The sequence below is a fragment of the Sander lucioperca genome, chromosome 10, assembly GCF_008315115.2.
Source record: "Sander lucioperca isolate FBNREF2018 chromosome 10, SLUC_FBN_1.2, whole genome shotgun sequence".
Classification (NCBI taxonomy): Eukaryota; Metazoa; Chordata; class Actinopteri; order Perciformes; family Percidae; genus Sander; species Sander lucioperca.
The window spans coordinates 18,608,136-18,623,510 of NC_050182.1; the positions used below are offsets into that span (position 1 = coordinate 18,608,136).

The 15,375-nt window shown below is 42.0% G+C and overlaps 1 protein-coding gene across 1 annotated transcript in view; it reads left to right on the forward strand.

The window, feature by feature from the left end:
- The window catches only part of LOC116051186 (collagen alpha-6(VI) chain-like), a 64,338-nt gene that overhangs the window by 7,073 nt on the left and 41,890 nt on the right, over positions 1 to 15,375 (forward strand). Inside the window, exons 4-15 of the mRNA XM_031301429.2 lie at positions 346 to 903; positions 1,255 to 1,875; positions 2,198 to 2,755; positions 3,866 to 4,417; positions 4,817 to 5,392; positions 7,536 to 8,476; positions 9,952 to 10,030; positions 10,571 to 10,716; positions 10,944 to 11,036; positions 11,800 to 11,853; positions 12,863 to 12,934; positions 14,029 to 14,055. Of these exons, the coding sequence (XP_031157289.2) occupies positions 346 to 903; positions 1,255 to 1,875; positions 2,198 to 2,755; positions 3,866 to 4,417; positions 4,817 to 5,392; positions 7,536 to 8,476; positions 9,952 to 10,030; positions 10,571 to 10,716; positions 10,944 to 11,036; positions 11,800 to 11,853; positions 12,863 to 12,934; positions 14,029 to 14,055 (4,277 nt within the window). The remainder of the gene's footprint in view (positions 1 to 345; positions 904 to 1,254; positions 1,876 to 2,197; positions 2,756 to 3,865; positions 4,418 to 4,816; positions 5,393 to 7,535; positions 8,477 to 9,951; positions 10,031 to 10,570; positions 10,717 to 10,943; positions 11,037 to 11,799; positions 11,854 to 12,862; positions 12,935 to 14,028; positions 14,056 to 15,375) is intronic.

The window sequence follows — 15,375 nt, forward strand, 5'->3', positions numbered from 1 at the left end:
GAAAGGGGCGAGACATGGCGATGTTTACAAATGGCAAATGGGTATTAACGGTGTAGGACTTGCTACACATGAGAAAAGTAGTGGTGTCAAGCCTGAAAAAATAGAGTTTGGCACCATATTGTTTGTACAGTCAGCTTTTTCTTGTCAAAACCTGAAAATATAAACGTTAGTATGCATCTTTTTGGGGTTGAATGGTCAGTTGGGCTGAATTATTTGACCCCTCCTCAAATATGAGGAACTAGCTATAACTTTGAGAGGTGGTTGCGAGGAGCCAGACAATATTGACTTGACTGTATTAAACTGTAACAGAATGTAATAATGTTTTGTTTTTTCTTCTTCTTACAGCTTTGGCAGAAAGGTATGCAGATATTTTCTTCCTGGTGGACAGCGGCATAGTTCAAGGACAATTCACGTTATTTAAATCTGAACTTCAGAAATTGATCAATCAAATTAACGCCGGAGCGTCCACGTACCGTGTCGGTGTGGCGCAGTACGGTCAAGATACCCGGGTTGAATTCCTTCTCAATGCTCATCAAACTAAACAGCAACTCATATCTGCTGTCAGAGGTTTCCGCCTGCGCCCACAACCCAACCAACTACCTCAACTGGGTAGGGCTCTGCAGAACGCCAACACTCGCTTTTTTACCAGACAAGCGGGGGGCCGTGCACACCTAGGCGCCCGACAGTTCCTGGTCGTTGTGAGTGGAAGAGACTCAGATGATCCTGTGTCTAAGGATGCTCAAAGGATCAAATCAGCAGGGGTTACTGTTGTTGGGATGAGTGCAGGTGCAAGTATGGATGCCTTACAACGCTTTGTCAGTTCTGGGTACGCATTTGATTCTCCCAGAGTACTTATTTTGAAGGATTCCATCTTGACTGAGAAAAAGGACGACATTACTGAAGGTGAGAATCGTCACTCCTTTGGGCACTCAGCCACCTAACCGTCATTGTAATTCTTGTTGTTAGTGTCTGGAAGTGGACATTGTACGGCTGCTTTACAGGCAGTGAGGAACAAATAAGAATGACTATCTGAGTTCATTTTGAGGAAAAAAAGTCATTGAATGCTGTTATGAGTTTTAAATGTAAAGTAGATTTTAAAAAAAACACCTTTAAATTAATTGATGCCATTCTTTTAACCTAGCCGCCTTTTAGGATCGCAAATTACCAAACTATAAATAATTTCATCTTCAAATATATATTTGAATGGTTAAGTAGCCGACGGCTCAAGTTAACTTATCACACTCCTTTTCACAGATTGCAGAGGAGCCAATATTGCAGACATTGTGTTCATCGTTGATGAGTCGGGAAGCATTGGAACCGAAAACTTTAAGCTGGTGCGCACTTTCCTGCACTCGATTGTGAGCAGCCTGGATGTAAGACCGAATAAAGTCCAAGTGGGCATCGTTTCGTACAACGAGGAGTCCACAGCACGGGTCTACCTCAACACATTCGATAACAGGGAGGAAATCCTCCAGTTCATCAAGATCCTGCCTTACAGTGAAGGTGGAACAAACACTGGAGCTGCCCTAAACTTCACTCGGGACAATATCTTCATTGAGGAAAGGGGTAGCAGGAAAAGTAAGGGTGTCCAGCAGGTGGCGGTGGTGATCACCGACGGTGAATCTCAGGACAGAGTGCATGAAGCAGCAATCAGTCTCCGTCGGGCTGATGTCACCGTATACTCTGTAGGAATCGAAAATGCCAACATGGAAGAACTGAGGGACATGGCGTCTCACCCCATTGATAGGCATGTTTTTAATGTCAACAGTTTCACCGAGCTGAAGGCCCTGAAGCACAGCCTGCAGAAAGTCATTTGCGAAAACATCATTGACCAAGCCGTCAAAGTCAGTACAAGGGAATCCGACATCAAAAAAGGTTTGAACCACTGTTTTTTTCGTGGTCTTCTTTCGTTACGTAAATATTGACAAGTTCCATAGACACAAAATAATCAACATTTAAATATTGTATTAGTATTTATGTTGTAACCTGCATATTAAATCAATGTAAGAAGAGAGTTAGAGTATGGATGAGAATGGGATGGGTGGAACAAAAAGTAATTTTGACCCAACCTAAGTTTTTGTTCCCAGAATGACCAGTCAAAGCCAGACCATTTCCTATGTTTGAATGTTCATTTCTAGCCCTCTTCTCTTTGACTATGTGAAAAGAACTAACTCATGCAGTTGCTTTTCCTCTCCAGCATGTGTAAAAAAGGATGAAGCAGACATCTTCTTTCTGATGGACGACTCAGGGAGCATTGGGAACCAAGACTTCAAAGACATGCAAAACTTCATCATCAACTTTTTTCGTACCTTCAATATTGGGCCAAATCATGTCCGCGTCGGGCTTGTGAAATATGCTGATGATCCAACTTTGCAATTTGACCTGACAGCCTCCTCAAATGTTGATAACATGGAGACATCCGTCAAGACTATTAGACATGAAGGAGGTGGGACAGAGACAGGAAAAGCTCTAAAATCCATGGGCCCACACTTTAGGAGAGCGATGCAAACTCGTGGTCACAAAGTCCCAGAGTACCTGATTGTCATCACAGATGGGGAATCCACTGATGACGTCACGGCTCCAGCAGAAGAACTGAGGCAGCAGGGTGTCATCATCTTTGCCATCGGGGTGAAAGAGTCAAACCAAGCTCAGCTAGTAGATATTGCAGGCGACTCCAAGAGGACTATCCAGGTCAATAATTTTGATGCCTTGAAATCCATCAAAAACAACATCATCACAGACATCTGTACTGACGGTAAGTAAAGGTTAACTACACTGGACTTTAAAATACATATGCCGTTTTTCCACTACACGGTACCTGCTCGACTCAGCTCGACTCTACTCTCCTCTTTTGGTTTTCCATTATGATAAAAAGTCCCTGGTACCTGCCAACAGGTACTTTATTTAGTGTCACCTCCGTCCAGGTTCCAAGCGAGCTGAGGCGATACCAAAAGGTGACGTGAAAACCTGCAGACTGCTGATTGGTCGGAGAGAATCGTCACTAATCACTGCGTCATCATTGCTAGTGACAGATGGGGGTGTCCTGAACAAACCTGACATTTTTAAATAGTTTAACCAGCGGTGTTTTTTTTGTTGCCTCCAGCTTCTTTTGAAACTAAACGTGTCTTCTGGCAAACCTTCCACAGAACGTGGAAGGTGTGCGTTGTGGAAGGTACCTTCCACAACGCGCACCTTCCACGTTCTGTGTGTGTGTCGCGTTATGTCACGGCAGTTTCCTGCGGCGTAGCTATGACGACCAGCCACGCTCGCCTCACGCATGAGGTGGTACTAAATCTGCAATGGGGAAAAGGAGGATGGGGCACTGCGGTTGCGCCGAGCCGAGTAGAGCTGGTACTAGCAGTGGGTAAGCGCCAATAGTTAGCAAAAGGAGGGAAGTGAAACCATATCTTCTGGGTTTTTGCCAGAAAATAAATGAAAATGACCTTTATAATATTGCAAAATACTAAAAATCCAGCCTTAAAAAAGCTTTACAACCTTAGTTCAGTTTCTCAGTTTTTAAACAATTGCTTGCGAAACATTTACGAATCTCACCTCAATTCAAGCTGCTCTGGGCAAATTCATGTCCACTAATGATTCTTCATAAGCTATGCCATCCAGTATAATCATCCTTGACTAGAGAAATTGGGTGAATGTCACCTTAGCTAGGTCCTTCAGTTATTTGTGCACTAATTCGGGCGCTGGGGTCATTTTAGAAGTGTTCTTTTAAGCAAAGCCTTCCAAAGGTACCAGTTTTAGTTTCATTGTTTGCAATCAATCTCAGTGATACCCAACGACTGGGCCCTAAGGGAAGAAGAGGGGGAAAACAGGAACACCACGTTAATATTTCTGTGTTCTGTGTCCACAGATTGCAAAGATGTACAGGGCGACATATTTTTCTTAGCTGACGGCTCTGAGAGCATCTCTAAGGATGACTTCAAGAAAATGAAAGAATTCATGAAAGCTGTCATCCGCAATCCCGCCATCGAGCAGAATAAGGTGCACGTCGGTCTCATGCAGTTCAGCACTGACAACAGGCTGGAGTTTCCCCTCACCCGCTACTACAGCAGAGAGGAAATTCTGAAAGCCATCGATAATATGAAGCAGCTGGATCAAGGCACGCTCACAGGAAAGGCCCTTACTGAGGTGTCACAGTATTTCGATAAAACCAATGGAGGGCGTCCTGACATCAGTCAGAGGCTGATCGTGATCACAGATGGCGAGGCCAAAGACGAGGTCATAGGCCCCGCTGAGGCTCTGAGGAAAAAGGGAGTGGTAGTCTACGCCATCGGAGTGGTGGACGCCAACACCACCCAGCTGGTTGATATCAGCGGCTCAACAGACAGGGTGTATTCTGAGAAAAACTTTGATGCGCTGAAGGACTTGGAGAGCAAGGTGGCTTCGGAGCTCTGCCGGAAAGGTAAGAGCAGTTTCCCCAAAAATACTTTAGAGTAACCAGTGTACACGTTTGTAAAAGCATTGAGCCATTAGCTTAATCTCTCAAGTGTTCCAGTCTGCTTTAAAGGACTCTGCACTTTAAATAAGCATGAAAATGATTTCAACAACATATGCATGTATGACACCCATTATCTCCATGATTTACATATATCTTTATTATTAAGAATGAACAGGTTAAATAGAAATGTAAAAAGAGCTTTTGTGCTTTTACCTGTTAGCATTGAAGCTAATTATTGATCAGCAACCCCTGTGCGAAGAAACTCTAACTTTTGTTTTGACAGCAATCAAGTGTATTTCCTGAAATATTTAAACACTCTTTTAAGTTACTGACTTTATGCTCTTTCTTTTTTCTTTCAACCAGATTGTACAATAAATAAAGCTGACATTATTTTCCTGGTGGACAGCTCCAAAAGCATTGATGATACAGAGTATGGAAGCATGCGGATCTTTATGGAGTCAATAGTGAAACAAACCACAGTTGGCAAGGACAAGACTCGTTTTGGGCTAATTTCCTACTCCGATCTACCCCAGCATCATTTTTCTTTGCACGACTATGACTCCAGACGAAAAGTCCTTGAAGCATTACCAAAGCAGAAGCCAACAGAAGGAGACACCCACACGGGCGAGGCCTTGCAATTCTCGTTGCAGTACTTTAGCGCTGCAAATGGTGGCCGTAAAGCACTCAAAGTTCCGCAGATTCTCATGGTGATCACAGACGGGGCTGCCACCAACCCTTACATCTTAGAAGAGCACTCTGATGCACTGCGAGCCAACGGGATCATCGTCATTAGTGTCGGAGTGAAAGAAGCAAACATTGATCAGCTGGAGACTATGGCTGGTGGCGACAAATCCAAAGTTTTCTTTGTGGACAATTTTAAGGCGCTAGAAACTCTGTACGAAAAAATTTCTCCTGCCCTCTGCAATACCACAAAGCCAGGTAAGAGTAATGGCACACAGACTTGCAGCTTTTGCTCTATACTTTATCAACACATTCTTACTCGCAACACATCAAAAACTGATGCTTGGTCAGGGGCCTTTGGCGTACAAACTGAAGTAAGTAATCCCATCTGTGGTGATACTTGATGCTCTGGTTACCCCTTTTGCTGAACACACCTGGTCAAGCTAATCAGGTGTGGGTGGAGCAGGGACAGATGAAGAAAATTATTGCATGCCAGATAATCTGCGGACCACACGAGGCACATATAGTCCGTTCCATTTAAATCGGAAGTCGGAGTCACACAGGAGTGGAGCGCGTTCCATTCATACAAGTCGGATTTCACTGTGGGTTTGCGCTTTCCAGGTTAGCCATTGTTAGCAATACCAGTTGATAACGCATTGGGCTGTTTTTTTGTGCATACAAACACTATACATTAGCAACATGTCCACAGATAAAAGTTGGACAGTACTGTGTGCACGACTGATTTAATGATACACAAATAAGACTGGTGGTATTAAATTGCATATTACTACAGCTTTCATTACTGTGAAAGCAGCCATGTTGGATTTCGAGGTCTGCTTGCTTGGCGTACTGTGAGGGGCTCTGACTTCCCAACTCGGAAATCTGATTTCAGGGGGCATGTTTCCGACTTTGAACTCGTAAAATCTGACTTCCGAGTACAAATGGAACGCACTACCAGTCTCTGAGGCTACATCTACACTACTATGTTTTGGTTTTGAAGCTGCGTTTCAGGCCAAAAAAAGATGAAGAGTTTTAGCTCCAGTAGCAGAAATATTCTCTGCGTAATCTTAAGCCCCTGACACACCAACCCGACAGCTGACCGTCGGCAGAAAAGGCAGTCGGACTGATCAGTCAGCTCCCCAGGGTCCAAAAAGTGCCTCAGAACACACCGAAGCGATGCCGTCTTGAGCGTACGTTCTGCACGTGAATGCGTAATATAAAAAATGAAAACCGGAAATGACGAATGCATCACATGGGTCTGGCTTCTCCAGCCGATAGTAATGTTCGAAATTGTTGTTGTTCGAAATATGATCTTGTATTTTACAAAAATAGTTCACTGAAACGTGTTTCTGAAAACATTTTAAGAGAGAAATAGGCCATCCAGTTGCTGAATCTGTCTTCATTTCAGATCGACAAAGGTCAGTTTAAAAGATTTTCGTCAGATTTTGAGAGGGGTGTTCGTCACTCATCCCGCTCGTTATTTCCGGGTTAGCACCGACTGCCCGCCCTCCGACCCGGCAAGTCAGGTCGGTCAAAATGAAGGCTGACAGAGAGTTTTCCTTTTAATGAGTTTGGACCGACGAGGTAGAATTGTTACTAAAAGTAACACGTGATTACAAGGTGACGAAAGGCAGCAGAAAACACAGACTGGGAGTCTGTCTGACGTTACTCTGCCGTTGAAAATCGTGGATGTATAAGTTTGGAAATACAAAAAAAACTTTGGAGAAAGAACAACAATGGTAAAAAGTAAGAGCAGGGATTTATTATCTTGGAGCGATGGCGAGGTGGAACTGTTACTGAAAAATATGTAAGCTACCTAACCGATAATACTGACTGACGTGCGTCCTCGTTTCCAAAGGTCTCCGTTTGTGTCCGTCCAGACTACAAAGAAACCCCAGAGGTTTCAAACCAAAACAGAGGAAGCAGTGTTTCTATGGACCTTTTTCACAGCAGACATTTTGACTTGTCATAGTATAGTAGTATAGTATACTCAATTCCATCAAGTGTCCCAGTAAGCTATTTCAGTGAGTTAGCATGCACAACACCAGGACCTCTCCTAAGTGGAATGCAGCCATCAGTAATGGTTTTGAATATACCTGTGCTTTTCCTACTATGACATGTCAACATGTCTGCCGTGAAAAAGGTCTATTGTCTTGGTCTTAGGGGCTGGGATATGTCGCAGCTGTGTGGACACGTAAATGTAAAAGATATTTGTTTTTAAACCCAAACATTGTAGTGTAAGTGGAGCCTGATATTTTGCACCTATTCATTATCGGTTTGCAGATACCACTGTAAAATGGGGAGTTGAGTGTCTCATTTGCTACACAGTTATAATTCCAAGGCACCCTTGTGTATTAGTAATGTAGACAAATGGCTTTCTCTTTTTTTTTTGCTTTGGCAGCTTGCAAGAGTGGCGATTTTGTCTTCCTACTTGATCGGTCTAGCAGCATCGACCAAGACAAACACAATATCATGAAAAACTTCACGACAACATTAGTCGACAGCTTTGAAGTCGGTGAAAGGTTTGTGCATATTGGACTTTGCCAGTTCAGTGACTATCCTAATGATGAGTTTTACCTCAACAAGTACTACAATAAGAAGGATGTGAACACTAAAATCCTTAATGCAGATTACACAGGTGGAGACACCTACTTAGGGAAAGCCTTGGATCACATTAAGAATTACTTTGAGGAGTCGCAGGGCAGCCGTGACCAGGTCCCCAAAAATCTGGTGGTGATCACAGATGGTGATTCTCATGATGACGTGGAGGACGCAGCTGACATTCTCAGGGATCGGAACATTAGGGTATTTACCATCGGCGTTGGAGACGTCCACGACATGCAGCTCCTGCAGATTGCTGGCACCCCAGAGAGGATGTTCACTGTGCGGAACTATGATGTTTTGCACTCTATCAAGGAAAGGGTGGTCAACGTCATGTGCGATCAACCGCCACCCCCACCGCCACCCCCACCGCCACCCCCAAGAAACTGCACCATCGATATCGCCATAGGATTCGATATTTCTCAAAGGACCGGAGCTCTTGGTGAGATGCTGATCAGCGGCCACACCAAGCTCCAGAACTTTCTGCCACAGATCCTCAATTACGTTTCCTCATTAAAAGACCTGTGCTGTGTTGGCCCCACACCCGTCAAGCCCAACATCGCCTTCCAAGTGGTAGATAGAGATGGGCGTACCTTGTACGACACAAACTTTGAGGGCTACAGCGTGGACGTGGAGAATAAAGTCATGTACCTGCCGATGACAGAACCTTCCTATTTCAACACTGCCATGCTAAACTCCTTCAAGGAGAGGTTCAAGATCAAGTCCAAAGCTCATGTGAAGGTGAGAGTGGCAAAGCTGGCAAAACCCAGAAAATCAATGAATGAGCCGCGAAATCGTTATCGTCCAAATCAACAGACTCCATGTAAATAAACAGTGATTTTATCATCGTAAAACGCAATTCATTTAAAGTCAGCAGAAACACAATAATACTATCAAAAGCCGTCTTGGTTCATCTTTCCACTGTTCCAACTATCACCACTCTGGTTTGGTTGAAATAAACCCTTAATTCACCCATTTACATGTGGAAATATGCTGGCTCTATACACGCTAAAAGTAGTGATTATTTACATGGAGTCTGGTGGAAATATGCTGGCTCTATACACGCTAAAAGTAGTGATTATTTACATGGAGTCTGGTGGAAATATGCTGGCTCTATACACGCTAAAAGTAGTGATTATTTACATGGAGTCTGGTGGAAATATGCTGGCTCTATACACGCTAAAAGTAGTGATTATTTACATGGAGTCTGGTGGAAATATGCTGGCTCTATACACACTAAAAGTAGTGATTATTTACATGGAGTCTGGTGGAAATATGCTGGCTCTATACACACTAAAAGTAGTGATTATTTACATGGAGTCTGGTGGAAATATGCTGGCTCTATACACACTAAAAGTAGTGATTATTTACATGGAGTCTGGTGGGTTTGGTGATAGTGATTTTGGGGCTGTTCCATGTTAAACTAAAAGGATCTTACTCTTTAACTAAAAGGTCTATCTCTGTAGGGATCCTTTCATAATGTTGTCAGACACTTAGAATAATAATCTACAACGCAAACTGACGCTGTACATTTGTCCTATAGGGTGAAATTGCAGCCCAGTTCACGGCTGCTGGTTATAGTGTTTCATAATACTGGACCAACTTCAAAGATTTGTGTTCACATTAGTCACTTAGACACACATGGGAAAACAGAGTACAGATTACAGTACAAAATTACCCTTTAGGATGTTAAATTTTAGTTACCACCACCATCCCCATAGGTACATATACATATATAACAAACACAAGAATGCTCATGCACATTTTACTTATCACATCCCATGAATAATTCCATTTTCCTCTCTCTGGGGATACATTTGGGGGGGAAAAAACGTACAAAAAATTATGTTTCTTTGGTTTACATAAATGAGGACAAAAAGCAGCACAGTTTTCTCCCCACTGTGAATCGCTAACATGTTTGGAATAATCTGCAGACCTGTCGGGAATGAGAGGATTCTCTCACATTAAAACCAGCCATAACAGTGGCCGGGTTGGCTCGGTGGGTGGAGCAGGCGCACGTGCTGAGAGGCTTGTGCCTCGACGCAGAGGTCCAGGGTTCGAGTCCGACCTGTGACGATTTCCTGCATGTCTTCCCCCCCTCTCTCTCTCTCCCCTTTCTCACCTAGCTGTCCTGTCAATTAAAGGCGGAAAAACCCCAAAATAACTGAACAAAACAGCCGTAACACTGTCTACTAATCTCTGATCTCGTCCATCAGGTGCTGGTGATCTTCTCAGATGGACTCGATGAAGACGTGATGAAACTGCGGCATGAATCAGAGCTGCTGCGGAAGTCTGGTAAACACTGGGTGTTGCTTCTTCTGTAAAATATGTAAGGGATATTTATCCCTTACATATTTTGTTATGTAGAGCGAGGCGGTTGTTATAGCAAATCACCCTGTTGGAGTTGGACGTTCAACTTCCGGGATTGCTCCCTGCGCGAAATTCCGCCAGATGCGTGTTTTCCGTTTCCTTCCGCTTTCTTTGTGTTGGAATTTTAAATTTGGTGGATTAATGAGGACTATTGTTGACTGCTTCTCAGATCTCTGCAGCGTAAATTGACACAGCTGTTCTATCACTTGTTTTTCTGGAAAAAAAATTTTTTATCGTCTCCATTTTTTGACAATTTTCATGTTTTTGCGCTTTTCAATACATGCATAACATGTCCTGGGACCTCCCTATATAGACTTTATTTTATGTCGTGATATACTTATTAAATTTCATTCATAATGGTCTTTAAACAGTCTTTAAAATATCTTAAATTTCACTTGGTGAAAGCTGTAGAAACCCTGCTCTAGGACAGTAAACCTACAATCAGTTGCTGTTTACTGTGTGCAGGGGTGAGCGCTCTGCTGACGGTGGCTCTGCAGGGGGTGCGTGACCCCGCCCAGCTGCAGATGGTGGAGTTTGGCCGAGGATTCGGCTACAAGCTTCCTCTCAGCATCGGCATGCAGAGCGTCGGCAGCGCCATCCTCAAACAGATCGTAAGTCCGGCACGTTACAGCCAACCACATGTCAGTCAGTCAGTCAACATTTCTTCATATGGTTCTTCACAGGAACCAGCAGGTATCCAAAGTGCACAAACAGTATGATCACAAAAGAATGAAACATACATACAGTATATGCATTGTCTCTCTGTCTGTGTTTCTTTCTCTCTCTCTCTGTGTCTCTCTCTCTGTCTCTCTCTCTCTCTCTCTCTCTCTCTCTGCAGGACGCAGTATCAGATAGGGAGTGCTGCAACGTCATGTGCAAATGTTCGGGATATGAAGGCATCCCCGGCCTTTGGGGCCCCCCGGGGACAAAGGTGACTGAAATACACACCTTTCAACTTTAAACATGATGTCAGGAACGTTTGGGAAAACGTGTTAAAAGACTAAAAAGAAGGCTGATCTGAGCTGAGAGCTAGCAGACACTCGCAACAGGCCAGCTTCATTTTGTCTTTAATGTAAAGTTGTTTTTTTGGAAGATGCGCACATATATGTAAGATGCATAAACATTTCTATTTGTTCATAAATCAACGCTGACAGGCTTGATTTATTGCGATTTGAGCCAAATAAAATAAGTCACATGACAGTATTGTGTACTCCTTAACTTGGGAACCTCACATCTGCTACCTGGCAAGTGATTTCAGTTTCATCTCATTTTTTTTTCATTTCATTTGAAGTAAAACGTAGTTTTAAAGGTCCTCAGCCGAGCTTGAAGCTTGAACATATTGTAGTCGTAACTAGAGAGAGAGAGAGAAAGATTTATAGAATAATTGTTACAGAGTTATATATATATATATATATATAGTCTAGCTATCTAGGTGGAACTCTAGCCAACCTACAGTATATATACATTATATATACAGTATATATACTGTAGCCAACCTCCCAGATGTTGTATTGCTCTCCTCTCTGGGGGAGAGTAGTCTGTGTATAGAAAGTAATCTTTATTTATCCTCGAGGACCCTGATTGTTTAGGAACATATGTAGAAAGTAAACAATTTGACTCTTATTTTTTTGGCTTTTCAGAGTTTGTGTTCATGTTTCTGCCTCTGATCTTGTTGGATGTGTTTCTCTGAACAGGGTTCGCATGGATTGCCGGGCCAGCCGGGCTTCCCGGGAGACGAGGGAGCTCCTGTAAGTGCTTCTATATTCAGTCTATCTGCACAGAGTTTACTCGACATTTCATACCAATTTTGGTCAGGATGGGATTACAGTAGGAAGAAGAGAAGGAGTGAAAAAATGTCTGAAACATAAAAGCCAATAACCATAAAAGGTGCCAGTACCCTAACTCAGCAGTTGCATGTGTCTTAGATATATTTCTATTTATGTGTACAGTATATCAGTTGAGTTTATTATAAGGATTCCCGTTAGCTGACATCTGGACGACCAGCAGGTCTTTCTGGGGTCCAAAACAACTATTAAATCAGACAATATTAAAACACTTTATGACATACAGGAAAGAAAGAAACATAACACATGCTAACAAGTGTAAAACAAAATAACAAGGAAAGGAAAATAAATTAAATTCTTTTTAAAAAGTTTGTCTTTTTTCAGATTTTTTTTCTAGCTTTTTTCGAATTCTGTCACTTTTTTGACATTTTATCCAGTTCTTTTTCTTGTTTATTTCAGAGTTTTTGTCATTTTTTCAGAAATTTCTCACATTTAAAAAAAAAAAATCTTGTTGCTTTTACAATGTATTTCACGCTTTTTGTAAAAGTTTTTGGTCTTTTATCCCAAAGTAATCTCGCCTTATCACTTTTGAAGCTTTTTCTGATTTTTTTGTTTTCTTTTTTTTTCTGACATTCTCGTCACTTTTTTCCGACTTTTTCAAGAAGGAATGAAAAAGGGGCGGCTGTGTTCACACGCACAAGTCCAGTCCTCCACCGCTGGAACACGCTGGAAAAATCATATCTTGCATGGCTGCATGTAAACGGGAATATTAGAGGAATATTCTCTTTCATTAGCCGTGTAAACAGCTTAGAGGAATTTTCAGAATAAGAGCAAAATCTGGAATATTATGTGCATGGAAATGTGTTAGCTGCACCTGTTGGTAGCTTCTGGACTCTAGTGTAAACTGCTGTGTCACTGCTCGCTGTGTTTGTGTTTCCGCTGTGTCACCGTTTGCTGTGTTTGTGTGTCGCAGGGTGAGCGAGGGCTGCCTGGACCCGTCGGACCGCCGGGCATCGAGGGTTGTCCCGGAGCCAGAGGACAGAAGGTTTTTACATCATTTTAATCAGGGGAGGGGGCAGGGTTCACAGTTAGCACCATAAACCAGCCAAATACTGCTAAAATATGTAACAGGCGGGTAGAATCGCTTCACTCACCAGCCCAAAAAAATCTATTGAGTGGCTAGTAAAATTTGAACATTAACTACACATGTGGCTGGTGGACAAAAAGTTCATTTTGAACGCTGGGGGTCGATTCATGTACTTCTGTATATATCATGATGTTTTTTGTGACGATTTTTATAATCGATTCATGGTGGAATGAGCTCCCTATTGACATCAGGATGGCCGAAAGCCTACGCGTCTTCCTCCGAAGGCTATATATATATTTCTTGAAGCTGAACTTTCATGTGGCTCTTCGTAGTTTTGCTTATCGTCACCTTCCTAAAATAATGGCCTAAGTCATTTTTTGCAGGTTTTTCAGAAAACACAAAAAACTGAACGGCCTAAGTCAACCGTTTGACATAGGCCGTTATACTAAAGGAGTAGAATCACATGACCTGTTCAACTGAGGATGTAGGCTATTTTACCAGAGGTGGCCAGCACTGTGATGAGATGATTTAGGCAAAAAAAAATCTTTTTAGTCAAGAAATGCCATTATTTTAGGAAGGTGACATTATTTAAAGCTAATGTACTTGCACCTACTTGTTGTCCGGAGTTTCCACCTTCAGGGTTGAAAGGAAGTCGCTTTGGATAAAAGCGTCACCTAAATGACATGTAATGTAATGTACTTCTGTATATATCGTGATGTTGTTTTTTGTGACGATTTTTAAAATTGATTCTTTTCCCCGGAAACAATATTTATTTTTTATTTGTTGTTTTTACCAAATGCCGCTGCATCTTTTATTCTTTTTTAAATATAAGAATACAACAATGCGTTCACTTTCTTCACAGCGTTGTTAATCCCACAGGCTTCTGCTTATTCATACGTACAGTAATCAGACCAAAAAGGAAGCATGTTGTACAAATATTTACACGTTTCCTGTGACACATGGCTTAATAATATTGATAATAATTCTGAGGATGTGTTTTGTGTCCTGTCAGGTGTTGTCAATGTGTTTAAATCCATTGTTTGTGTCTGCAGGGCAGCAGAGGAGTATCGGGCGACAGGGTGAGTGACTCTGCAGGAATGTAAAGTCTTTCAGGCGAAGAAATGAAAGGGCATTTATTAGAGAGTGTTTAGACAAATATAAATATTTTATTCTGGAGATAAAATGTTTAGGTTGGTTAATCTGGTCCTATTAACGGAGGAAAACAGACGTGTTTTTGAAGAGGGAGCAGTCATGATAAGTAGTGTTCTATGGGGATTTAGTGTGTGGGTTTTGCATTTTAAGGTGTGGATCTATTGGTGAGTTTTTGTTCTCCGCTGTCTTCTATTTAAAGTGCTCACATTATGCTCTTTTTCAGGTTCATAATTGTATTTAGAGGTTATATCAGAATAGGTTTACACGGTTTAATTTTCATAAAACACCATATTTTTGTTGTACTGCATGTTGCTGCAGCTTCTCTTTTCACCCTGTGTTCAGGTCTCTGTTTTAGCTACAGAGTGAGACCTCTCACTTTCGTTCTATCTTTGTTGGGAGTCACACATGCGCAGTAGCTAGGTAAGGACTACTAGCCAGTCAGAAGCAGAGTATGAGGGCGTGCCCTGACAGTAGCTAGGTAAGGACTACTAGCCAGTCAGAAGCAGATTATGAGGGTGTGCCCTGACAGTAGCTAGGTAAGGACTACTAGCCAGTCAGAAGCAGAGTATGAGGGCGTGCCATGCTAGCAGCTAGGCGAGCATTATAACGTGTGTTCCAAAGTGACCACGTTTGTCTCTGAAGTAAAGGCTGGACTACAATAGAGCTGTTTGGAGCAGTTTGTGAACAGTGTTTTCTGTTGGAGATGGTAAGTCCCTTTGGGTGGACTTTGGGCTTTTTCACTTTGTAAACCTATAACGTGAACAAAAAGATATATGACACAATAAAGGAAAAAGCCAAACAGCATAATATGAGCACTTTAAGTGTTGAGTTAATGTATTTAAATAAAAAAAGGGTTCATCTAGGGATGGTCATTGCCAATTATCTTAGGCTATAAATGCTGTGGTGTGCCTGACATAGGTCTATGCTTCACCCTTTGACTTTTTTTTTCGACCATGTTTTTGTCTCTTTCTTTGACTTTTTTTTCTGAGGTCTTTGTTGCTTTTTCAACAATTTTTTCACGGTTTTGTAACCTTTCAGATTTTTTCTTTTTTTGAAGTTTTTGGAACTTTTTCCAGTTTTTCGTGCCTTTTCTGACATATGTCGCCTTTTGACGTTGAGTTTTTCTTTAAATTATTTTTTTTGAAGTTTTTTGTCTCTTTTTGAGTATTTTTTCTGAGGTTTTTGTCTCTTTATTTCAACGTTTTTGTCTTTTTTTTTCGATTGCTTTTCCCCCCAAATTTTTGCAG